General features: G+C 35.4%; 1 protein-coding gene across 1 annotated transcript in view; it reads right to left on the bottom strand.

The window, feature by feature from the left end:
• LOC148954987 (calcium-activated chloride channel regulator 1-like) overlaps positions 1–16,616 on the bottom strand; it is a 228,153-nt gene extending 211,537 nt beyond the window's left edge. Inside the window, exon 1 of the mRNA XM_089099575.1 lies at positions 16,390–16,616. Within this exon, the coding sequence (XP_088955701.1) occupies positions 16,390–16,539 (150 nt within the window). The 5' untranslated portion in view covers positions 16,540–16,616. The remainder of the gene's footprint in view (positions 1–16,389) is intronic.
• Positions 16,617–27,913: the final 11,297 nt, after the last annotated feature.

Genomic DNA, 27,913 nt, shown 5'->3' with positions numbered 1-27,913 from the left:
CTCCCCGAAATGTTTGTCTGACTCGTAAAAACGTAATAAAAATGAATATAAACAAATTTTGTACTTTGTACCCCCGAAATTTTTTTTGAGTAAAACCCCCTCCGAAAAAAAATCCTGGGTACGGCCTTGTCAGTAGCAAAAGTTTTCAATTCTGGCTTTAATTTTGTTTACTTTTTTTCTCTCTCTCGTGAACCACAACTTCTGTGGGATGTGTTTTAAAAACAAATTGTTATTGATATTATTATCATGTTGCGCAGAAGTGCCTATAATTTCTGCACAGTAGTTTTTTAAGTAGGCTATGTGTATGATCTTTGGTATTTCGACAAAAACAAAAGTTTGAAATCATTTTTACAAATGCTTAATAAAACTTGATTAAATGTACAGATATATCATTTTATCAAAAATAAAAAAAAATCCCTTAAAAATCAAACATTTTTCTAATCCATCCAAATTCAAAAATTTTTGGAAATATAATATTAACTTGAAATATCGTTTGACTAAATTTGGCGAGTGAAAAAGGCCCCCACTGAGGTATAAAATTCAATGTAAAGTTTCTATTGGAATTACGATTTTAATTCTTGAGCCAAAAGTTAAATTTCATAAGGTCATCAATGAATAACTTTTGCCTGCAACAAGGGTTATCTCTCCACTGAAAAAAAAAAAATCAATCATGAGAGGTATCTGAGAGGTTTGTAACAGCGGTGATTATCTTACAAATTTGCCGCTTGAAAAATTTGGTTTGGCCACAATAATATACAGGGAGTCTCATGTAAAATTGACAACTGGGGCGTCTTTTTTTTTGGGGGGGGGGAACAGTTACCCCCCCCCAATAAAGTGGATAAAAAAGTATTATATACCCCATGCCCCTTGACTATCAGGATAGGGACCGCTCCTGCCCCCCCACAATAAAAATGCTGGAGATTCACCCCTGGATGACAACTAACATCTAAAAAAAAACTATATAAGTTATACTTATAACGTTTACTCTTATAACTCTTTCATATATACCATTTTCGGTTTGGCCACAATAACATACGGGGAACCCCCTGCAAAGCTAACAGGTAGCGTCTCAGAAGACCATAAGAATTGTTCTTATAATGTTTACTGTTATAAATGTTTCAACCACCCCCTCCCCCGATACACACACGCCGGCTGAACAGTCTTACAGGGTTTTACCCCGGATAAATTTATGTGGCTCCCCAACACTACTTCTAGCTTTTCTTTTTCAGATTGAATTTTTTCTTCTTTTTTTCACAAGTATTATGAAAGGAATAGCCGCAATTTGGAACACTGAAACATATATCCTTAGAATGTGTGGGAGGATAAACATGCCATAGAAAGTTTAGTAAATAAATAAAAAAAATCAAAGATGAGTAAAGAGCGAATTTTAAAACTCAAAACGAGCTGAAACGAGCTCCTCCACGGAAAAATCCCTCCTCCCCAAGGATTTATTTTCTAGACAATTCAAACCTGGTGAAAATTTACCCCGGACAATTACCCTTAGCTTTTCTGCGCGTAAAATTGAGTCGGCAAAGAGAAAGCAAGACATAAGAAGAATTTCGTCTAGGAATTCTGACAAATTCACCCAATGTAAAATTTCCCCTCAAAAATTCACCCCTGGAAAATTCCCTCCCCATGGAAAAGTATCCTCGTGGAACATCCCACCAGCAGAAAACCCCCTCCCCGAAAAATGTTTGCATACTTTCCAATAAGAAATACTATACGTAAACGATGGGCATATTTTGTAACTTAAAGACCTTTCCGCGGTGGCTGTGGGGAAGGGTCATGATATCTCCAAAGGCATAGTTATTCGGCCTTTAAACTATGCTAAACTAAATGGCTATCTCAAAATTTTGATCCAATGATTTTGAGAAAAAAGGGGCGTATAGGAATTCTGACATATTCCCCCAATGTAAAATTTCCCCTCAAAAATTCACCCCCTGGAAAATTCCCTCCCCACGGAAAAGTATCCTCGTGGAACATCCCACCAGCAGAAAACCCCCTCCCCGAAAAATGTATGCATACTTCCCAATAATAAATACTATACGTAAACAATAGGCAAATTTTGCAACTTAAAGACCTTTCCCCAGTGGCTGTGGGGGGTCATGATATTTCCAAAGACATAGTTATTGGGCCTTTCAACTATGCTGAACAAATTAGCTATCTCAAAATTTTGATCCAACGATTTTGAGAAAAAAGGGGCGTGAGAGGGGGCCTAGATGCCCTCCAGTTTTTTGATCACTTAAAAAGGGCACTAGAACTTTTAATTTCCGTTTGAATGAGCTCTCTCACGATATTCTAGGACCACTGTGTCGATACGATCATCCCTGGAAAACAAATAAACAAACAAATAAACACGTAGCCTGCCTATACGGGATTTTTCTTCTGGCAGAAAATACAAAATTTCACATCTTTTTAGATAGACGCTTGAAACTTTTACAGTACGGTTATCTGATACGCTGAATCTGACGTTGTGATTTTCGTTAAGATTCTATGACTTTTACGGGGTATTTCCCCCTTTTTCAAAAATCAGGCAAGTTTCCTCAGGCTCGTAACCTTTTATAGGTAAGATTAAACTTATTGAAACTTATATATTTAAAATCAGCATAAAACTCCGATTCTTTTAATATATCTATTGGTACCAGAATTCCGTTTTTTAGAGTTTAGGTTACTATTGAGCCGGGTCGCTCCTTGCTTACAGTTCGTTACCACGAACTGTTTGAAAATCAAAGCATTTTTTTTCCGTTAAGTTAGAGTAGTTCGAAGAGCATTTTGATTTCTTTCAAATATAAAAAAAGTTGTAAACGATTTTTGGGTTATTTAATTTTTCATTTTCTATTACTTTATTTTAAGGAAAAATCATTTAATATTACTTACTGTGTGTTGTTGCGTCTATATTGCAACACTTGCGTTGGATCTGTAAATAATTAATAAGTACAGCGTTGCCAACGTTGTACAGTTGTACCGTTATGGTACTATTAAAGACTCTGGTACAATGTGATACTTTTGAAATTTTTTGAACAATTCAAGTTTTCTGGTACATTTTGGTTTTACTTGCTCCTTTCAGACTCGTATACCTGTTGAAGTTTTGGTTTACTGGAAATGTGTTCTCGTTATGGTAGTTTACAACCTGCTGTTCAGACAGTAAAAATTATTTGAAGTTTGTTTTGAAGCGTTGGCAACACTGAAACTGTGTCGTGTCTTCAAAAACATTCAAGTATGAAACTTCATTGAAAATCAGACATCATCTATGAATTGTGTGCTTAAGGTGTTTTGATTTGGGACTTCCATATTTTGACATTCACCCTATGATAAACAAAAGTACAAAGACCCTTGGATTCAAATAGTCATGGAATCAGAAGCTGTATAAAAAAAATAGGCCACCACTTACTATGTTTTTTTAGCTCTCCACAATACAATCTGAGCCCTATATTAGCAAATTGCGACTTCAAAAACCCTTAAACACCAACTTTATAGGAAATTAGCCACCAAGTGTGAAATTAATACTTATCCACTTTTGGATTACACAAGAAAGTGATAGCTATTTCTCGACTTTCTCTCGCCTGTTCTTAGCTTTTGGCCATCGAAGCAATTTCATTTTCAAATATCTTCATCAAGAAAGTTAATTCAAGATAATGGTCCCCTTTCATATCTTTCCTTCTATGTGAGCAGCTCCAGAAACAGCCTTACTTAAAACAAAACAGTAAAGGAAAGCAAAAATCCTTTTGATATGTCAAAGAAAGAAAATGATCGTTCTTTTATTGTAGAAGAGTTTTGTTTCTTAAATGTTTCTCGTTTTCTTACAGAAAATATTGGCTTCGCCCAGTGGCGGATCCAGGGGGCGAGGGGGGCGCCCCCTAACATAGTCTAAAGTCTTAACGCAAGTTTGCGTTAATTAAACTTGTTCCTAACGCATATTTATCGGATCAACCTATTTTGCGCCCCCCTAAAAAATCCTGGATCCGCCACTAGCTTAGCCTACTTATACTTTCAGAAACACAGGGCAAGTAATAGGTGAACAAGATTATTCCCCAATAGAGTTTATATAAGGCCCGTTTTTTAGCACTAAGATCTTACATCTTTCTGCAAAGATTATCGTTTTTTAACTCATCTTTGTTCTAAGATCTTACAACTCACTGATGTTAGCAAAAAGTGTGAAGACCTCCACTGTTTTTCCATATAGAACAATAATGAGATAACTTCGATAATCTAGTTATGATTGTTCTCACACCAATGATTAGAGCAGAATGATGAAAGACGTTTCCATAAAAACGACCAAAGATGTAAGATCTTGGATAAAAGATTTCTATTTTAAGTTTTTTCTGAACAAAGATGTAAGATCTTAGCACATTGATGAGTGAAAAAACGGCCCTATAGTCACAAAAAGCAAATCAGTCGCGCAGTAAGTTTAGAAAGTGAAGGTACAAACCTTATATGAAACCCCAACCGCTGAATACCCTAACCGACTCACTACACAATACACCTAGTGGTGATTTTATATTGAAACTGTATCTTCTTTCCCTATTTTTTACAATGTTTGTTTTATTGGGTGAGTTGAGGCTGAATTAGTTGAGCTTATCAAAATAAAATAAGTATCTGAACCGCTCATAATGGAATAGTTAGACTACATACAAGCAATCAAGTGCAAGACTGAAGCCCCACATCCAGAGATGAAAACCAGAAAAACAAACTTCCAACTAAAAATTGGGAAGAATATTCTACCCTTTATGGTAAGGGGGTAGGTGATGCACCTGATAATAGAATTGCCCCTTCCTAATTGGGGGTTATGGTACAACTTTATAGGAAACACTAAAAACCCTACTCGATTCACTACACTGGACTTTTAGTGCTGATTTTATACTGACAGTGTATCTCCTTTGTCTATCTTTTACAATGTTTGCTTTATTGGGTGAATTGAGGCAGGATTAGTTGAGATTATCAAAAAAAAAAAAAAAAAGATAAACATCTGAACCGCTCACAGTAGAATAGTCGGACTACATACAGGCAATCATGTTGAAGACTAAAGCCAAACTGTCGGAAAGGGAAAAACTAAAAAAAAAACACACTTCAAACTAAACATAGACAAGAATGTCTTACCCTTGAGGGTAGGGAAGGAGGGTATTTGATAATTAAATTGCCCCGTCCCCCAAATAGGGTTAAAGTACAAATTTTACACCAAAAAAAATTAAGAAGATTTTTTAGTTTTGAGGATTTTTTTTATAAATCTGTCAAGAAGATTTCTTTGAAAATATAGATTGGTGGAGTGCTTTACATGAGAAATGAAACTGGATATAAACATTTCAAAAATGAAATTCGGTAAATTAAAATTCCAGTTTGACTTCCACTGGTTTCCTTTAATTTTGGAAAGTGTGTTGGAAAGAAAGACCCTTATGAGTCATACGAATTTTACGAAATATCAAGTAATTTTCAAAATAGGAATCGTTGAAACAAGAGTTTCCCTGCCATAGAAAACCGTATACGTTCTGAAAACAATAGATCCCCCTTTGTAATTCATGAATATTCCAAGGGAATTCTAGTCTAAAATTTGCTTATCATTTGTTAACTCTTTATCTAAAAGTTTTATCAGTAAACTCAATATGTTCAGGAATTTTAGGGTGAAAAACTCTGTTCTAGGGGAAGGGGACGGAAAAGCAAATTACTTTAGAAAGACTATAGATAAGTGTTTTTTAGAAAAGTGGTCCACCGAAATTCTTTATTCAAAGCATAATAATGTTTTAAATATTGCTTTCATTTCTACATTTAGTCAATCTTTGTTTATATATTTCTGTCAAAAGTCAAAAGATTTAAATTTAAAGTTTAAATGTCAATTTTTGAGAATGAGCATGATTAAATAAAGCAAAATCTTGTGCCATATCTTTCATTAAGGAATATTTACAACTTTATTCGAACTCAATTTTCGGAAAGGATTGGGAAAATTCTAACCACGCCACCACTTGGAAATTCGTAGCGATAGTAAGTCCCAGGCTCAGTAATTGATAATTCTTTATTGCCCAATAAAATAACGCTATCAAGAAGGAAACAGTGTAAAATAAAGTGATAATCCAGTTTTCTGAATTTTAGACTGTTTTTTTTTCCATTTTACTTTAAGTCGATTAATGCTGGATAAATAATATCTACCATGTGAGTTAAAAACTAAAGTGGCCACTTTTCATTTAAAATTCAAGTTCCTATAGCATATCTTGGGGATAGTTTTTAACTCCTTAACAAACTCAAGTCTAAGAATTCCAGTACCAACAAGTTCCCCGAAAAACTTGTTGAGTCAAAGCAAAAAGATTTACTTTCATCTTCCATGCATTAAGTTTTTTTTTCAGAATGCTCAAATAACTTCTTATATTTTCCAAAATATTAAAGGAAAATCTACGAAAAGTGAGATCAGTGTTTTTTTTTTACTGGATTTTTAAAGAAAAAAAAAACATATCACATTCGGCAAAATCACGGCTGTTATTGGTGATTCTTGGCACAGGAAGAACAGCGGGTACTAGTGCGTTATATGGTCATTTTTATATATTGTACAAGGGAACCAGTCACGAAAAACCCACCCGACGGGTTAATTGCAAGAACCGCTATACATAGAAATGCAATGCAAAGCGTGGTTTACATTGCTTTTACGATATTTCAAGTGTTGTTTTTTGGGGTTTTGATGGGGGAAGGTACCTAGGTTAGGTTACGTTTTTAATATATGCCATGCTTTACCCCCCCCCCCCCCTAATGTGCAAACATATAGCCCAAATTTGTTAATAAACTATTATATATTCATCCTATTTATTTAATTTCATTAACATTAACCAAACTAGACTTTTTAGAAGTGCCCATATAATGCACCAGTACCAAACAGCGTTGGACAAAATTACGACGAATATCCTTATTTTCTAAAAACCCAACCTTGAAAAGGAAAAGATATACTCAAGAGAAGCATGAGTCTCATAAATTCCTTAGACAGGTGCCTTATAAATTTTTACTTGTCCTATCATGAAAATACTTTCTTCAATATTTTCCGATAAATAATTCCTCATTATAATTTCAGATATTCCCGAACTAGATTGTTCTTACTTCGTAATTCTTATTTCGAGTTTTTAGGAGTTAATTTCACATTGATACCTACCGGGATGAAATCGTCTATTTTCGCCTTAGCTAGGTAAAAACTATAAAAAACGAAAAGAAAAGCCAAAAATTTAAATGTAGGCCAAGTCGTTCCTCAATTGATGTAAGTCTGTAAAAAGAATTACTTAATTTTTTGCGTGCCATATTTCGTTAACTTAAAAATATTATTGAACAAAAAATTAACATCCCGTTCTTACCATTCAATTTAGACTTATTCTCCTAATTGTTTAAGAGCGACTGCTCAAGTTGAGTTGAAAAAGATATTTTTAAAACCTTTACAAGACCTTAGCATAAGAACCCGGGCTTGAGGAGAGGGCACCTCCTCTCATATACAAAATCATTTGTGTTCGTTTTGACTTTTAATCTAACTTTTTACTTTCATTAATTTTTTTTTTTTAAATATCATCAGGCTCGAGATTTTGCTATAACAATAGCCCTCTCCAGAGGCGTAATTTCCTCAGAATCCTGGAAGGGGGGGAGGCGAAGTAGGAGCCAATTTCTCAATTCAAGCGAAAATGACAGTGAAAACTGAAAAATAAGCCATATTGTACCTTATAGGCAAAAATATACTAAAGAAAACTGACCCGTTTCTGTGGATGCTTGAATAATGGAGCTTATCCTAGTTTTGACAAGATTATTGAAGACATTAAATTTCAGTTGGGGGGACTGTTTTCTCGGGGGGACAGCTGTCCCCTGTCCCAAAGCTATTTACGCCCTTGGCCTTCTCCCACTATGGAAAGTTTCAAACTTGATGTAGTTTTCTAGAGCTTTCCTGTACTGAAATAAAATGTTGTTTTGTGACAATAACACCGTTTTGAAGTTTCTGCGAAAACAGACCAATTCTGATACGTTCTTATTGTCAACGGACTTCCTCATCATTATTATTTTTTTTAACGTTGAAATAGTGACACTCTGACAAATGTAGACCAAAGATTATTTGAATACCCTGATTAGCAAAGAAAACGTAATAAAAATAAGTATTTTAATTTCTCACTTTTTCAAAAATTAACAAAAGTCTTCTCAGACGAGATTCCGATCATCAATCAAAGGTAACATCAATTTCACGGCGGTATGTTCTCTAATACATAATTATATGTTTTTAACACCTCTAGGTCAAGCGGTGAGGGGACCGACAAACAGGGGCTTAACAAGCTTCAAATTGGTGTAAACTTACAATACTCCTAACGGCGGCTTTGTATCTAGTTATACTTCACGGGTATTTTGACATAAGACCTAAAAGCCTTGGTTTTTTTTGGTTCACACGCTAATAGGTTGTAAAAGAATATTTATGGTACCCTTAATTTCGTGAGTTAACTCAGCTGAAAATATTTTGAAAATCTTATGGTTGGGTTCCAATGAATGCATTGTCGATTCGTGCCTTTTAAGTCGCATCTCCACTCAACAAAGGATCATTCGCTTAACTCCAACTTAACTTATTGCTCAAGTCAGCATTTTATGAAATTTCACCACTATAGTTATGCAAATGCGTATATCATGGAGAGTATTTTATATAGATAGGGATTGTGGCTCCGCCTTAGACCGCTGACTATAAGAAGTCCTGGAAAGTTTGTTGAAAGTTTTAGTTGACTTGGAAAGTCAACTAAAAATTCACCCCAGAGATCGCATGCCTTGGCTACTCGGCCACTTCTAAAAATCATATACACCACGTGGAGTGAGTCACACGTGGCAAAAGTTTGTCTTACTTGGTGGAATAAGTGAAACTCCAAGATTGCACCAGAGGGTTGAAAAAAGGCAACTTCTTGTGATGCTCTGGGAGATTCAGTACCACACCTATGTTAATGCACCTACATGGTGGTTTATGGTATAGGCGGCAGTGAGTTCTTACAAAAGATTCATGCAGCATAAATCTGTATAGCTTCACTAAAGTTAGATTTGTGCAGTAGTCCAACCCGGCCACAAGAATGCATTTTTAGAAGCTTCAGATTACTGTGGTTGTGGAGTGGTTGTGAAGTAGATGAAATTATGAAAATCTTCGAAAAAAAAACTCTTAGTTTCTTTAACATTTAAAAAAAAAATGTGTTATATAAATCGGGAACGGAAGCGAGGGGGGCTGGGGTCTGGCCGTAACGAAATCCTAAATTTCATTGAATTTCCCGGCACCATGACATTGCTCTTATTTAATTTATTAAGTTATTGTTATTAAAGTTATCTAATAAATTTTTTTACTACCCCCCTCCAAACAAAAATCTTGTGTATGTTCCTGATGGCAATACATTTGAGCATAAATTGTTATGTTCACACACATTAACTTCGTTGTGCTGAACAAAATTAGCTGATGGTGAACGTGTTCGTTTCAATGAAGGTGTTTCTGAGTAAGAGTTTTCAAAATACTACCCCTGCCCCCAAGAAAACGACCAATCTTGCCATGGGATATGTTTTTTTCCTGTGTCTTCTTCTTTTTCGTTAGCTTGAGAGGGTAAACAAAGAAAAATTTCTAGCAGAAAAGAATAGGATATTTCTGAAGATGCTAAAAAAAAGTAGATCCCAGAGTATGAGTTTGGAGGCGTTAAATCATGAATAAGTGACAAACACAGCTTTTCCAGGGGTTTCAACAAAGAGATCAACCCAAATCAGTGCCAAAAAAGGGAGCCTAATTTATTGCAGATTTTTATTAAAACTTAAAAATTAGTAGTAAAATTTCTTACTTATAAGGTGCTTCCAAAGAAAAAAAGAGACTACGTTCCTCCAGTTCAGTGGTGAAAAAAGGCTTTTATTTCATTTGTATAAAAGGAAACCACATTACTCCTCAAGTGTACGTAATTAGAAAAGTCAAGTAACATCCACCTTTAAAAAAAAGCTAACTGACCCTCCTGGATTTCTGTGGAAAATTCTAAGCCAGCAAAACGAAGAAAAAGTTGAATCACATTTGATTGGTTCTTCTGTGTAAAATTTTAAGCCAATTGAAAGAGCAAAAGGTTACTGAGTCACACGATTTCTTGCAAGTATGCTCTCGGTGCTTTCTAAGTTAATTGAGATGAAGAGAATTCGGGCGAATATTAGCCGCCAAAAGGTTCGTGAGTAGTTTTAAGGCCTTATCAGAAGATTAGTATCGTTTTAAAGTCTCTGCGGTATTTTTCAAACTAGAAGTTGAACCAGTTTATGAAATATCTGGGCTGTTTACAAAAGAATGGCCGAACAATACAACTTATTACTTCATTTCAGAATATCCGACCCCCTCCATATTAAAGTTAAAATACTTCAGATATTAACGTAATATCTGGAAGTAGCCTATACCCAATTGAACTAAGCCTAGGATGGTTGAGAAGGGTCGTGTCATAATTCACTTGTTTAGTATGGAATTCTAATCAAGATCTTTAGTATGATTGATATATGGATAAATGTGGCTAATATAGGTTAAAAATAAATTTAATATTTTTCAGGTAAAAATCAAACTTGTTTAGTAAAAATTTAGATCTGTGAAGAAAAGCAAAATATTTTATTCCCAAAATTTTTGGTCAAAAAGGACGAAATAGTGACACGAGAAAAAGATATACCACATCCCATAAAAGCTTAGCCTACCACAAATGGTAAATTAGTAGCATAAGTGATAATCCTGTTCGTTTCTGGATTTTCCAGAAAAAAAGGGTCTAAACCCTTAAATTCAGTTGATAAAATAAACTGTTTAGTAGCCTATCAGCAGTAGTATATTTTGATAGCGTCTCAATACAGCCCACCCCCCTTCAAATTAACCAAAAGTGGGTCTACCATATTAATACGGAATATTTCTATTCGGGTATAAATTTCAGGATATATGAATTGGGTTCTCATGATCAGGGAACTGATATTGATTACTAGCTTTTAACAGTTCTTGACAATGGCATTTCAGTATTCTTTCTTTCTTTCAGTCCAGCAGTGGTAACAATGTTAAGTCGGCTAGACTTTTGATATCTTGATTTTAAATCCGACTGATCCAACACCCTTCAGTATTATCCCGAAAAATAAATTAACTATTTATGAAAACCTCAATAGAAATGATTGCCTATTTTCTATACGGTCTATTTTCTATGATGCTCACTAAACATACCTAAAAGTTTATTAGCCCTTCCGACGACATGTAATGCTTACTAATTCAAGATGATTCAAGATGATTACCTAGATGATTCCGACATCACTCCCCAAAGTGAGTCCCCCAATCCAGATTTGTGTACCCAGAATTTTAGGAACACGAATTTAAAGCGTTTATTCTCTAGCAATCAAACGGATCTCTACTTTTTCTTGAGAACAAATGGCCAGCGAAAGCACCACCTTTACGACTTTTCTTCTTAATAAATCACCTTGTTCTCCTCTTTGATTAGACAAAAGGATATTTGGTAAGGCAATGCAACACACTGCCTGTATTTATTTTAGTTATTCCTTTTCACCCACTTCTTCATTAGTTTCATAAATCATGCCAAAAAAAAGTTCTGCAAATCTGATTAGTGTAATACGAGGCGCTATTTTGCTGGTGAGTCAAGCAAAATACTCCATTTCTTGTCGTTAAAGCAAAAATATGAACAATAAAATGTGTCATGTAGGCGTTTTATCTTGTAAGAAGAGCTTTCTAAAATGAAATCCTAGAGCTAGACGTTTGTTTAAAGTAATAAATAACGACCGGGCTTGGTATTAAATACCTCTGCTCTGTTCCCTAAATGAATGTCAGAAAACATTAAAAAAATGCCTGGTATGGAAGTAAAAAAATGAGCATTAAATAAAAAGAACAAGAAGATATAGGATACTTGAGTCTACAAATAGATAAAGTAAAAGCCAGAGAAATGGCAAGGACAATTTCACGGGTTTAAAATAAATTGCAAGCTTGTTCGTAGCATAGGCTACTATATTTTCGGGTTTTCTTACAGTGCCTCGTCTTACGGTGGAAAACTTTACGGTGGAAAAGTTTCTTACTGTGGAAAACTTTTTTGGGACTTTTTTAAGGTTCAGGTGCTATTTGCTCTAACGGGAACATAAGGGGCTCTACAGCTTTGGGAGTGACAAGATACCCATAAGAAGCCATTTCAGTACTATACCTAACCTAAGACCAAGGGCGGATCCCTTTACGGTTTGTCTTAGTGGTGACAATTTTTTTACAATAAACTCGTCTATTCTTCAGTACTGAATGGGAACCTTACATGGTTTAATTTAGACGCTTTTGAACCATCATTACTGCTTCGATCTAACTAGTTTCAATATTACATTATTAAATATTTTGTTCAATGGCCAAATTTAGATTTAGCCTACTACATACTTTAAGACTCCAACTCAGTTTTTTGTTTTTAACGGCTTATTAGAAATCAACATTATTTGTTATTTCATTAATTGACATTAATTAAATTAATTCTCATTTCTTTATTATTACCACTTTTTATACATCATTTTTGGCATAAATATTCTGGGAGTTTGAGCGTGTCTCCCCCTGAAATGTTGAGATTTATAAGACTTTCTGCAGTTTCTTATAGTAATCTAGTAAATTGCCTATCCTGGACGTTTCTTTCAGAATTGTGTCCCCCCTCCCACAAAAGATCCTCTGTACATGTCTACCATGCCTCAAAGGAGATGTATATATTTTGAAATATTGTTTTTATCATTTAGAAAATGTGCTTTCTAATTTTTGCCTGATGTAGGATGTTTATCATTGTCTCATGACAGGAAATACTTCCACCTTTTCCGGTGTATTCTCTACTAACTCCCAAATATAAGGAACGGGGAAGCCAATAATTTTAATTGTTTTTAATATTGTATCTAACAACAGACAATGATAAATCGTTTTGTGATATAGAAGAACAATCAATTGACAAGAAAAAAAATCTTACTTAACTGTAAGGACGACTTGAGTGCCCTAGGTAAAAATGTTAGCAACATTGATGGGGTTTTGAAGGTTTTGAGAGTTCAAAGTGCTAGAATATAAGGTTAAACATGGATGTTCAAAATACTATGTTGTTTAAACTAGGAGTAAATGAGAATGAATATGTTGTTGGAGTAAATGAGAATGAATATGGAGTAGTGAGAATGAACACGAAAATTGACGGAATGGATAACTTCATTTGTTTAAGTAGCATTATTATACTGGGGTGTAGCATTACTAGATGGTAGTAGTAGCAAATTTAAATAGTAGCATTGTAGATAGTAGCATTATTAGATGGGGTGTGCAATGAGGATGTAAAAAGTAGAGTATCCAAGGAAAGGGGTATTTTTGCATTATGAAAATGTTTGAAAAATAAAAATCGAAGGCTTTGGACTACAAATAGAATACCGAAAGCTTTGAAATGTTGTCCGGTTGAAAGGTTGGGGAAGACGCACAAAACCTATTCTACAGGAATTATTTAAGCGCAGTTGTAGGTACTAGTTTACAACATATCAAACAATAATCTGTGCGAAAAATGCTGTTAGATCCTGCTTCCGAGTGATATAATAAAAAAAGGATCCCCATGCCCGTCAGGATGGGGGGGGGGGTGTGGGTTTGAATCCTGGTGTCGCCATCCTTTTGGCTTGGGGTATGGGTTGGTGGAGTGATTCGGTACTTATGTATTATCTGATAAACGACGCTATGTACTGTATAGGGAAATGGTAAAGGAAACCAGTCAAACAGGTATTTGCATAGATGGATCGCAAAGCATGGTTTCTCATTGCGTTTACAATATTTAAACTATTGTTTCTTGGGATTTAGGAGGGAAAAGGTACCTGGGTTAGGCTACCAGACAAACGGGTATTTGCTAGATAAATGGATCGCAAAGCGTGATTTGTTATTGTGTTTACAATATTTAAACTGTTGGTTTTTTCGGGTTTAGGGGGGGGGGAGGACCTAGGTTATACGTAATAATTTCTTTTTGTTTTAAGTTTTGATGTTGCTCCTTACTTTTAGTTGAAAAACCTTTTTTTTAATTTCTGATCTCTTTTAAATAATGCTGGGAAATCCGGTACCCCTTTTATAGCAATGTCCTTTCCCCCATGAAAACTTCCTCCATGGAAAGATCCTCCCACATAACTTTTTTAGGGGGGTGGGCGGATTTTTTAGGGGGTGGGCGGAAAATAGCTTTAAAAAATGCTTTGAAAAAATATTAAGCTATAAAGATAAAATGAGTTCGTGGTAAATTAGTATTGCAATCGATGTTTAAAACATAAAACGGTTAGGTTACTTATTTAATATATCCTATGCTTTAAAAAATGATTTTAAAAAATATTAAGCTATAAAGATAAAATGAGTTCGTGGCAAATTAGTATTGCAATCGATGTTTAAAACATAAAACGGTTAGGTTACGTATTTAATATATCCTATGCTTTAAAAAATGCTTTGAAAAAATATTAAGCTATAAAGATAAAATGAGTTCGTGGCAAATTAGTATTGCAATCGATGTTTAAAACATAAAACGGTTAGGTTACGTATTTAATATATGCTATGCTTTAAAAAATGTTTTGAAAAAATATTAAACTATAACGATAAAATGAGTTCGTGGCAAATTAGTATTGCAATCGATGTTTAAAACATAAAAGTTTCTTATCCTGTATTTGATTGTAACGTACGGCATACGTTACATTTTAAATTAAAAATCTGCTTCATGTTGCTAGACCCCCACATCAGAAGATAATGAGTACGTACAATAGCATACACATAGCAGACATCATACTTGTTACTTTACTGTTTCGCTTTGGTGCTCTGCCGCAATGGATTAAATTCATGTTTTAAGTTTTCCTTTCGGCTTTTTTTGTATAGTCTTTTGGGTACTATACTTCTTTAGTAGCCGGCCAACAAGCGACAGCCACTCAAGAATTGTATTGCAAAGATAGGATAATCAAACAGTTCGTGGTAACGAACTGTAAGTAAGGAGCGACCCGGCTCAGTAGTAACTAAAACTCCAAAAAACAGAACTTTCACATGTATATGAAAGGGGCTGTCCCCTCCTCAACGCCTCGCTCTTTACGCTAAAGTTTCTTATTGTTTTAAAAAAAATAGAGTTGTGAGAAAGTCAAACTTTAGCGTAAAGAGCGAGGCGTTGAGGAGGGCACAGCCCCTTTCATATACGGATTAATTTCTGTTCGGTTTAAGTTTTAATGTCGCTCCTTACTTTCAGTTAAAAAAAAAACTTGTTTTTTTAGTTCATAACTGGTTAGTCTCCAATGTATAATGATTGAACAAAGGGTTTTTCAATCCGGGAACTATATTTAAACTTTAGTTTTTTGAGGTATAGGGGGAATAAAGTTACCTAGGTTACGTTAGACATAGTATTTAATATATTCTATGCTCTACTCCCAACGCCACCCCTAATGTGTGAATATATATAGCCCAAATTTGTTTCTGAACTATTATAATTTATCATACTTTGTTTTATTTCATTAGCATTAACCAAACTTCACTTCTTACGTATTGCCCGGCTACTAAATAAGTACAATTTGTTGTTTTTCTTTTTTTTTAAACTACTATTATTTTTTTTGTTTCTTTTTATTAATTTTTTCAGTAATCAGAGCTACTGGATGTGAAGATAAAATACACCGCTAACATATTTATTCTAGAAACGTAAAAATTGCTCGAAACACAAACGTATTCCTTGATGCATAACATGTGTGCTCTTTCAATATAATGTGCTATCTTTTTGCGCTAAATCAAACCCCCCCCCCTCCCCCAAGTAAAAAAATCTAAATTAAAAGACATCATACTAATGTTTCTCTGCGTAAAATGTATATCTATTTATTCCCCAAAATTCTATGAAAAGGACTCTCCCAAGTTGCAAAGGGGTAACCCAAGAATTTTACTTATTATTTGATCCACCTTTTATGACTTAGAACGGTACTTTTCAGTACATCCCAACCACACTCAACAAGTGAAGTTAGGTTAATCATAATGAAATATACACGAATATGATGAAAATTCAAGACTTTATTAACAAAATTATGAAATCTACAACAAAAGTTGATGGATAGTAAGCAGCCCAAAACGCAGTATAGTAAATACATAACCTAACCACCTCTATATATCAAATGTTTAATTAAAATATACATGTATAACAGTACCTGCATAAATATATACCTGTATATATATATATATATATATATATATATATATATATATATATATATATATATATATATATATACCTGTATAGCAGTTTATCTTACTGAGACTAAGCTAATTATCTCTGAACGCAGACAGAGAAACCGATTTTTACTCAGATCAAGAACTTGAGTGTGATCGGGATAAACAAGTACCCTTAAAACTATGGTCACATACGATGCTTGGTTTTATTTAAAACTTACTATAGTAAACCAAAAAGGGCTTACCTCAAGCCTTGTCAGAAAAGCAGCACAGTCACTGGGCTCACTAACGTATTCACTAATCCCTATGATAATCCCGTCATATCCTCCATTATTTAATACTGTTTTCGAACTAACAAAAACAATTTGAACGAATGTAATAAAATATCTCAACATGATTACATTTAAGTTTTTTCACTTTAAAACTAGGACTGTGACGCTCGTTTTTTGTAAATTTCAAACTTCTTCCGGTAACTTTGGTCTTCGGTACCTAACGAAACACTGTTTCATATTCTCCCACACTTCACTTACCTGAAGCACCTGTCGGTAGTTACCGCTTGATTGCGCACGCGCGGAATTCTGGCGCAGAATACCGTGAATAACCACAAATCTTTGAGCTTGCGGGGGTACATGTCGCCCTTCTTGTCATGACGAGTGCGAACTGACAAGACCTATCATCATCATCGTCATTTATGTTTCCAACTTATGCGCTACTATACTATCAATCCTGATAAACTGTAACAAACAAATTTAGGCAGTTTATCCTACTTACTAGGGAGCTAAACTCCTTGAAATTCGATCCATAGTCTTTTCTTCCAAACCCTACAATAAGCACTTAGCATCTTAATTGGCAGTTAAAGAGCCCCTTCACTCCTAAAATAGAATTCTACCCCAACCCATCTTCACAGGACTCTGCATGGACCTTTTTTGAGTAGAACTCTGAAATACGCCCCAAGTAAACCAAACATACAGAAACTACAAGAAAGATGTAAGAAAAATAATAATATCCCAAAATTATGGGAGAGAGCAAGGGTCCAAACACCCCTTCCGTGCGTTAGTGCTTCTTGATTTCATTTGATGTTTCCTTGGATGTTTTCTTAGAAAAGAGAAATTGGATGGTTGATTTCCTTGGTTGTTTTCTTAGAAAAGAGAAATTGGATGGTTGATACAGTCGAGACATTAAAATTGGCATGAATCTCATACATAAAATAAATTGAGTTTTCTGGTTGCCATATTTATTTGAAACCATACCTTTTACAATAAATAAAAAATACAACTTATGAGAATCTTATTGCGGAAGAATTATAGTACATATCACGCGAACGGCTTTTACATATTCATTAATAGTGCCATAGTCATAGGCTACCCCATCCAGATTTTGAAAAATACCTTTTCTAGTATTTTCTAGTATTTTTTATTGAGAAACGACTTTTTGGTATTTCCCCTGAGTACAATTGAAAAAAAAAGAAGAATTTGGCCCCAACCCAAAAAATTTTGAAAAATCCCCCCTGATATCTATGAGTTGATACTATTGGGGCTTTGTCCTTTTGTTTCTAAGTCAATGACCACTAAGACCTCAAAAAAGAACTTAACTATCATCGAACCCTTCAACATGAAAAAGATTGGGTTTAAATATTAATAGGACATGTTTGATTGGAGTCGAATGAAACATCGATTCTTCATACCACTAAAAAAAAAAAAAAAAAACTAAGTATGACTGAACCTTTTTAATATTAAATATACAGCAGAGATTTAGAAGTAACGATACCGAATATTATCAGAATTTGATTATTTGTCCTCTATTTGTTTCGTTCCATCAAATTTGTTCTTGTATCAGGCCTTGCCAAGGTATTCTGTTTTAATTTTTTTTCCATTCAAGAGGTAGAAAATTTGCTGGTCTGGATCCCTTTCCAGTTTTTCTAATCGTAAAGAAATCGGTGGCCTTAAATTTCCTCTTTATTAAATTTGTCCCTTCCGTGAGTTACATTAAAAAAAAAAAAATACTGAAAGTAAGAGCAACATTAAAACTTAAAACGAACAGAAATTATTCCGTGTGCTGTGATGTCCCCAACTCTATACCTCTTTCTTCACGCTAAAGTTATTTTTAGTTCTTTTAAAAAAGGTTCTGATTCTAATTACACGGCTCTTGTGTTTCAGCAATCGCTCGTAAAGCCTCCCTCTTATACGGAATTAAATAAAAAAAACAAGTTTTTTTTAACTGAAAGTAAGGAGCGACATTAAAACTTAAAACGAACAGAAATTATTCCGTATATGAAAGGGGCTGTCCCCTCCTCAACGCCTCGCTCTTTTCGCTAAAGTTATTCATTGTTAAAAAAAATAGAGTTGTGAGAAAGTCTAACTTTAGCGTAAAGAGCGAGGCGCTGAGGAGGGGACAGCCCCTTTCATATACGGAATAATTTCTGTTCGTTTTAAGTTTTAATGTCGCTCCTTACTTTCAGTTAAAAAAACTTGTTTTTTTTTATTTAATTTTTGAATGTTTTTGAATAAATGCAGGTTTTGATCTTGGCTCACCGTACATGAATAATTAAAACCCAATTTTCATATTAATTTACTTTTATTTGGTTAAATGGCTTTCTCGAAACTTGTTTAATTTTATTTACGAACGTTTTTATTAGTAATAAATATACGTAACTTACGAATTAACTTACGTAACGAACTTCTATATTCATATATTTTTAATACGTATATTAGGGGGTTCACCCTCCAGTCTATACCTTGCTCTTTAAGCGAAAGATCGAATTTTGTTCCAATTCTTTAAAAATGACCGCTTAATCACAAAGGCCGTTAATTAGAATAAATAGCTCTTATGAAAGTACTAACAAATCTTTGGCTTAAAGAGCGAGGTATCGACTAGGGGGTGAACCCAATTATATATGTAATATTTTCTGTTTGTTTAAAGTTTTGATGTTGCTGCTGTTGCAGTTGAAAAACTTGTTTTTTTATATTTAATTTCTGATCTTTCTTTAAATAATGCTGGGAAGTCCGGCGTCCCTTTCACAGCAATGTCCCTTCCCCCATGAAAACTTCCTTCATGGAATGATCCTCCCAAATAACCTCCGAACCTCCCTCCCCCACTACCAGGAGAAATCTCCCCTGAAAACGTCTGTATACTTCCCAATAACCAATACTATATGTTAACATTGGGTAAAGTTCATAACTTTCAGCCCTTCTTCCGGGAACTTCGGGGGATTAAGTCATCCTAAAAGACATACTTATAATATTTTCGAACATTCTGAACAAAATGGCTATCTCAAAATTTTGATCGGGTGACTATGGGAAAAAATGAGCGTGGGAGGGGGCCTAGTTTCCTTAAATTTTTTGGTCACTTAAAAAGGTCACTAGAAATTTTAATTTCCGTTCTAATGAGCCCTATCACGATATTCTAGGACCACTGGGTCGATACGATCACCCCTGGGAAAAAAAAACAAACAAGCACCCGTGATCTTTCTTCTGGCTAAAAATGCAAAATTCCACATTTTTGTAGATAGGAGCTTGAAACCTCTACAGTAGGGTTGTCTGATACGCGGAATATGATGGTGTGATTTACATTAAGGTTATATAACTTTTAGGGGGTCTTTCCCCTTTTTTCGAATATCAGCCAAATTTTCTCAGGCGGGTAACTTTTGATGGGTAGGATTAAACTTGATGAAACTTATATATTTGAATTCAGCATTAAAATCTGACTCTTTTAATGTATCTATTTGTATCAAAATACCGTTTTCTAGTGTTTCGGTTACCATTGAGCCGGGTCGCTCCTTACTTACAGTTCGTTACCACGAACTATTTGATAATTTCTGTTCGTTTTAAGTTTTAATGTTGCTCTTTACTTTCAGTAAAAGTTTAAAATTTAGTTCCTGATCGTTTTTAAAATAATCCCAGGATATCCACCTCCCTCTTTTTGAAAAATACCCCCTACAAAATTTCCTCCCGTATGAAATCCTTAATCCTTGGAAATTACCCCAGGTCAATTCCATCCTCGCTGCAAATTCTCCCTATAAAATTTTTTGCGGACGATTCCGCCTGAAAAAAAACTTTTCTTGGCGATAATTCCCCAATGGAGAATTTTTCCAGTGGGAAAAAACCCCAGCGTAAAGATCCCACAGAGAAATCCAATTCCACCGAAAATTTCCCCCGGACACTACCCCAGGGCATCTCCACTCTTAAAATGGGGTCACCAACGAGAAAGTAAGACAAATAAAATGAGTTTCGTATATGAATTCTGGCAAATTCATCTCGTGTAAATTCCCCTGGAAAGTTCACCCTCAGAAACTTCCATCCCAATGGGAAATTCTCCCTGTAGAAAATCGATACCCAGAAAATCTCCCTCCCCTGAAAAATGTTTGTATGCTTTCCAACAACAAATAATATATGTAAACAATGGCCAACTTTCATAACATGCTGCCCTTCCTCCGGGGGCTATGGGGGAGTCATGCCATCCCCAAAGATATAGCAACTGGACCTTCGAGCCATACTGAACAAAATATGCATTTCAAAATTTTGATCAGATGACTTTTAGAAAATGGGCATGAGAGGGGGACTAGCTTCCCTCCAATTTTTTTGGTCACTTAAAAATAGCACTAGAACTTTTAATATCCGTTCAAATGAGCCCTCACAAAAAGTCCGACATTTGTCATAATTTGGTTGTTTATTTATTATTATTTATTTCCATTTTTTTGTTTTGTTCGTTTGTTAAGAGTTTTGTTTGTTAAGTTTTTGTTATATATGTGGTGGTCGCCCAGTGTTAAGTGCTTTTATGTCTTTCTTTGGGCAGCCACTTCGATTAATGTCATGTCTTATATCATTTTGTAATGAACAGAATTGAATTGAAACACGATTACCCATGAAAAAAAAAATAATAAATAAACACGTATCCTTGACAAACAAAAAAAAAAAAAAATCCAAATTTTTTAACATGGGAGCTTGAAAACCCTACAGTAGGGTTCCCTGACACGCTGAATCAGTTAGTGCGATTTTAAAAAAATTCCTTGAATTTTTGGGAACGTTTCCCCCTTTTCGAAAACCAGGCAAATTTTCTCAGGGTCGTAGCTTTTGATAGGTAACATTAAACTTCTTGAATCTTATGCTCAGAATCAACGTAAAAAGTCCATTTTTGATGTATCTATCGTTATCAAAATTCTGTTTTGTTTTTTATTAGTTCTAGTTACTATTGGGCGGAGTTGCTCCTTACCTACAGTTCGTTACCACAAACTGTTGGAAAATGCAAAGCCGTACCCAAAAAAATTAACTCTAATTTAAATCCCCTCTCAAGTAGTAAAAATTCTACGAAGCATGCAGTTTCGGTTATTTATGGACTGAAAAAGAAATTTAGTGGAGTTAACCCAGCCTCCCCAATATCAAAGTCCTATGTGGACTTAGTGGTGGTTTTAGGGAGGGAGTGGCTACCTGCCCCTGACAGAGAAATTTTAGGGGTGCAAAATTTAAAATAAATAATCTAACGGCTATAATCGTTTACTAGTTTTTGAAGTTTTTATTTCCCTTCCTTGGAAATAAAAATAAGTAGCAATAAAAGTAATGTATAATGAAGATTTAGATTCCTTTCAGTTGTTCCATGATCTCCAAGACCTGAAGAAGATAACTCAACACCGACACATCTCCTTAAATAAATCTATGGGTGTGTCAGAATTAATTGCACAATGCGGAGAGGACAGGGGTCTTCGCATACGTAACAGTTGCATATTAAATATTATTAGCGATTGCAGTGTCGGTGGCCAGTAATGAGAGATTGTTTACGTTAGATCTTAGATTCTCCAGAGCCAGGAATGGCGCATGGGACATCGACGAAACTTCGTTAGACATCATAGAGCTGAGGTGCAGCCCTAGCGTCCTTCTACTGTGGTTGAAGAGACCTCTCTACTCAGATCCTGTTCATGCTGCTGTCGCAAGTCGCAAGGTGCGTCTCGGACGACCTCCTTTGCGCCTTCCTTCAGGGCACGAATCATAAACTGTACATGGGAGTCGATCCCCTGGCATACGAAGAACGTGGCCAAGGCACGTCCATCTCCTACATTTCCAAAGGTCAGTAACTAACGGTTGATCGGTTTTATGGAAAACTCCTATGTTCGTTACCTTTTCCTGCCACAATAGTGCTCAATATTATTCTAAAGCAAATGTTTTCAAAGGCTACGACGCGTTTCTCTATTTGGACATTTACTTTCCAGCATTCACTTCCATAGAGAAGAATGCAAGTTACATTTCTATTCATAATAAGGAGCTTCAAGCGCATAGAGTATTTCCTACTGCACCATATCGGTTTCAACTTATTAAAAGCCGATGTAGCTTGCCCAATCCCCCTCTTGATTTCGCTGGTTATTTAACCATTCAATCCAACTCCCAAGGTACTTAAGTTCATTGACCAGTTCAGTTGCTCTGTCTTTGCATTTCAGTGTCAGCAGAGAGTCAGATGTAGCCATGCTTTTTGTGTTACTGACATTCACTGTAAGCTCTTTTTTTTCGGCCTTTTTATCTATAGTGTTGACTAGCAACTGTTTTGCTTCTTTGAGAAGAACAACGTCGTCAGCGAAATCCAGGTCAGAGATCTATCGGCTGTAAAACTTTGCTCCAGAGCCTGAAGACTACCTTAGAATGTAGTCCATAAACAATAACAAACAGAAATGGGTATAGGACACATCCCTGTTTGACACCAGATATTATTTTAAAGAAAGATGTATCCTCGTTTTCTGTGGAGGCTAAGGAAAGTTTATCTTAAATCTATTCAGTTTTTCAAACAGTTCATGGTAACAAACTGAAAGTAAGGAGTAAACGTGGCTCAATAGTAGCCGAAACTCTAGATAATTTGACTGATTATACTGACTTCAAATACGTATAATTCATTAAGTTTAGTCTTACCCATCAAAGCCTACGATCCTCAGAAAACTTGCTTGACTTTTGAAAATGGGGTAAAACCTCCTTAAAAGTAAAAGAATCTTAATGAAAATTACACTCCAGAATCTAAACGCTGTCTTAGAATATAATCCACAACAAAAACAAACAGGATTTGGGATAGGACACACCCCTGTTTGACACCAGACATTATTTTGAAGAAAGGTGTATTCCCATTTTGTGTGGGAAAACAACATTCACTATCTTCATAGAGTGCGTTTTTCATTTTGCCTAGTTTATCAGGTAATCCGTAATAATTCATACGTAATAATGGCATACCTCACAGCCCTTGCCCATGGGCCCAGGGGATTGTGTCCACCCTAAAGATATTGTCATATAATATTTAGACCATTGGTAACGAAATGACTATCTAACAATTTCATTTGAATGCGTTTCCGGAAAAGAGGATGTCAGGGAGGGAGGGGGGCTAGTATCTCTCCACAATGGTTAACTCTTAAAAGGGGTGACTAGAACTATACATTTCCAATCAAATGAGCCATCCTCAAAGTTCAAACGACCACCCCTTCATGAAAACCTTATTGCCCTTTGGGCATAACTTACAACCCTTACCGCCAAACTCTGGGGAATTCTGTCCATCCCAAAGGCCTTATTACATTTTCTTCGGACTATTTTTGAACAAATGGCTATCACAAATTTCTGTCGGATGCATTTGTTGAAAAAGATGTGGGGTGAGGGGTGGCTACCTCCCGATCACTTTGACTATTAAAAAAGGCATTAGAACATCTTATTTCCATACCGATGAGCCCCCTCAAGGGCTTATGCGACCACCCTTTCCATAAAAACCTCACATGCCCTCGGGGAGTAGCTTACAACCCTTGCGGTGAGGGCTGTGGGAGGGGAGGTGGGTTGTTATCCCCAAAGACATAATTTCAGGACCTTTAAACTACGGTAAAAAAATGGCTGTCTCCAAACTTCGATTAGAATTGTTTTCAAAATTTGTGGGTGTGGGGGGGGGGGCTTTTTGCCCTCCAATCACTTTCGATTATTAAAAAGGACACTAGCTCTTTCAATTTCCAATCAAATGAGCCTTTTTCGAAATTTATCCGACAACAAGTGGTCATCACAAAATTTCTATCAAATGCATTTCGGGAAAAAAATTGGGGGGGGGGGTATCCGCCCTCTGATCACTTTGAACCCTAAAAGGGGCGCTACAACTTCTGATTACGAATCCAATGAGCCTCCCTCCGAAGTTTATACGACCACGCTTTCTATAAAAACCTTATATTCCCCCGGGACATAACTTACAAACCTTGCCCTGAGGACTCGGGGGTTTTCATCCTCAATTACATAACTTCCTGACCTTTTAACTACGCTGAACAAAATGGCTATCTCAAAATTTTATTGGATGGGTCTAGGGAATTGGTGGGCGTGGGAGGGGGGTTAGTTACCCTCCAATCACTTTCGATTATTAAAAAGGGCACTAGCCCTGTCAATTTCCAATCGAAACGGTCCTTCTCAAAGTTTTTACAACAACACCTTCGATACTAAGGACCCTGGTCCAAGAAAAATCAGGCCAAAAAAATTATATATTTTGCTCACATCACTAATTACCTAGGCAACGCTACTGTGCTGCCTATGATATACTTCCACGGACATTTTTTCACTATATCTTCACAATTATTTTTCACTGTAATTTTTCAATACAGACTTATAAACAAAAAGCTGAATTTTGAGAAGTTTATTATTTTCAACGTATCACTTTAAATTAGGTAGTTTTCCAAGACCAAACTGTCTTTCTATGACAAACAAATAAACTTTCAAATGGGGATGCTTCCATTTATTAGACAGTGAAAACAGATACAAAAGTCTAGATATTTCGATCATATTTACAGCAATTAACACCAGCAGAAATGCAGCTTTCTGCTGATGAAGATCACTGTACATGTGATCGAAATATGCAGCCTTTTGTAACTGATTTCACTGTCTAATAAACGGACTTGTCCCCATTTGAATGTTTTTTTGGAAGATCATTATGATGCGGTGCTTGTTGGGGTTAATTTAATTTTAACAAAGCACAGACACGTTGTTTTTTTAATATTATTTACTACAGAATCTAGCTAGAGTCTTATATTGTGAAGCTTGGACTAGACTAGAAAAACCATAGATTCTGATTTATAGTTGGACTTCAATTTACGTTTCACTTGGAGATATTTTACTCTGGTTCATTTGCGTTGTTAAATTCCCAATATGCAAAGATAATACTGCAAAGATTGCCTCTTGAGATATTATAAGGACTAATTTATATCCTGGTATCTGGGGCAAATCCTCTTTTCTAAGGACTTGTAATAGTGTCTGTAACAGGCATATTTCGAGATGCATCGCAAGAGTTACTTTGTGAGCAGTTACCCTATATTTTTTTTTGTCTAAGATTTACATTTTGTGGATGCGTGTCAAATTTTGAGTTATTTTGCATGTTGAATAGGTCTAATCTGAGAGAGCTAAATACTTTAATTCGGCTAATTTGCATAAATCAGAATAGCTTAAATTTTTTTTTTAGTCTGTCGTTCCAAATTAAACTTTTAGAGCGTTAATCAACTAAAACAAATAGTAATAGAAAGAAAAATTGTCATCTTTGTAATTGAAAATTTCCACTGCGGAATGTCTTCAAACAAGCAATAATTGTACATAAATTTATGTACGGCACTGTCAAATCAAGAGTTTAAACCACTTTAAAAACGTAAAATCACAACTATTGAAAATAATACGTCCTTGGAAAAATGACAACCTGGACAATCAAATCCGAACAGCTACAGCAAAGGTATAGAAAAAGTGTTTGGGTTAACAGGGATACTTAATGAATCTCAAACCCAAGAACCTTGTGAAGAGATGGGACAACGAGCATCACAGTGAAACGCAAGCAAAAAAGAAGCAAAACGAAATCTACGGTTAGAAGACATTGCGATAACGAGTATCACAACGAATCACAAATGAAAATGTTGCACAACAAAAGTTGAAGTTAGAAAACAAGCGATAGCAAGAATACCATATTTACAAGTTTGCTGTATATCAGTAACTGGAACCAAGCAAAGCTCGGTGTCCTGGTGCTAAACATTATCACTTTATGAGGTTAGCAAAACTTCTATTTACTGGATTTTCAAATTTACTTCCAGGTTCACTGCATCCCAGCCCCTGAATGTCTGGACATACTTAAGTTTTATTTTTTTTTTCCAAATCTTATAAATTTTTGGTGCTGTTACTACTATGAAACTAAATCAAAAGAGTTTAAGTGCACCCAGGTTGTCTAATAGCACAGGTAAAATATATCAGGAACGGGATAGGGTATTAAGCAGAAACTCTTAGGAAAAGTTAATGTTGGAATAAAACTAAATTTATAGGCAGTAGATAGATAGATAGACAAGTGCATTGAAGACAAAAAAAATACGGCCATGAACACAAAAAGAGCAAAAACATAGTAAACTTACATCGGCGATCATCATAAAAAGCACAAATATAATGAACTTGTATCAGCCAACATCAGCAAATACTTAAATGAAATATACACTTTAGAATAAGTTGCTTTAACAACATACACTTAGAAACTTACACTTTTTTTTATTTAATTTTAACTCAACACTTTAGTAGTAAAAGAAAAATGTATTGCAATTTCTTAAACTTGATATAAATTGAAGAATAAGTTAAGCTTCACTCGTTTTATTTAACAAAAATTCCAGATACCTTCCTATTTTACAAATAAACTGAGGTGACGTACTATTTAAGACACCTATCAGCTCATTTTTTCCAAATAGCCCTTCCCTTATCGCACAGAGCCCCTGGCACCGGCTCAAGCAATGCATAAATAATCCTCTTTAACATTGCAAAGCGGGAAATATATCTGACTTCATTGGGACATCTTTCTTTAGCATACCTTTTAAATCTTGCGTTAACTGCCATACAATTTTCAAAAAGACATATCGGTCATCTATGCTCATTAATGCTTAATCATTTCCTCGCTACTGGCCCATAGTTGATCTAAACTTTCTAACTAATTGACGTAAGTGCTGCCCCCGCCAACCCTCCCCACACACCAAAGAAGTGACGAGAGCTGTGAAAAACTTGAAAATTGGACTTGAATCCGGAGTCGATGGGATCACGGCAGAGATGCTGAATACATACCTTCGAGCCTGCATAACTGTTGCTAATACTACTGTCGCTGCTACATTTACTACTAATATAATTGCGACTACTAATTCTACTACTACTTCTATTGCAACTACTTGCAGGGCTAAGAGCATTGAGATCAACATTTCAAGTAGTATATGAACATACAGGTATCAAAAGGATATATCAGCAGCGTCATAGCAACGGCTCATTGTATTAAAGTGGAACTTCTAGGTCTTGATGAGAGAGATACTCTACTGACCAAAAGGCAATATGCTAATACTACTGCTGCTAGTAGTACTACCGCTATTCAATACTATAGCTAGTAATATCATCGTATTACTACTGTGACTACTATTACACCTATGCCTAAGAGCATCAGGTGAAACTTTCAAGGAACTTTGATGGGGGAAGGTGAACTGAATCACAACACGCTGTCTGTATTCAGGTTGTGCAAAGGGTGTAACAACAATATCTTCGGAACAGTCTGGTACGTGTATTTGAAACTAACAGGGCTTGTTGTGATGGATGTTAAACTAACCACAAGAAATTATTTGCATACTAATGCTACTGCTTCTACTCAAACTACTATTACTGTTACTATTATTACTACTTCTATTACTGCTACTGTCATTAAAGCCTAGGCTACTGCAATTAATTCTACTACTACTGCTACTATTACTACTATTAATACTAAGGATAGCAAGGTGGACAATTTGGATATATAGAG

Source organism: Artemia sp. Qi Xiang Cuo, chromosome 2 (assembly GCF_049724085.1).
Source record: "Artemia sp. Qi Xiang Cuo chromosome 2, ASM4972408v1, whole genome shotgun sequence".
NCBI lineage: Eukaryota > Metazoa > Arthropoda > Branchiopoda > Anostraca > Artemiidae > Artemia > Artemia sp. Qi Xiang Cuo.
Note: the sequence above shows the minus strand (reverse complement) of the source record. Positions and strands in the feature narration are given on the sequence as shown.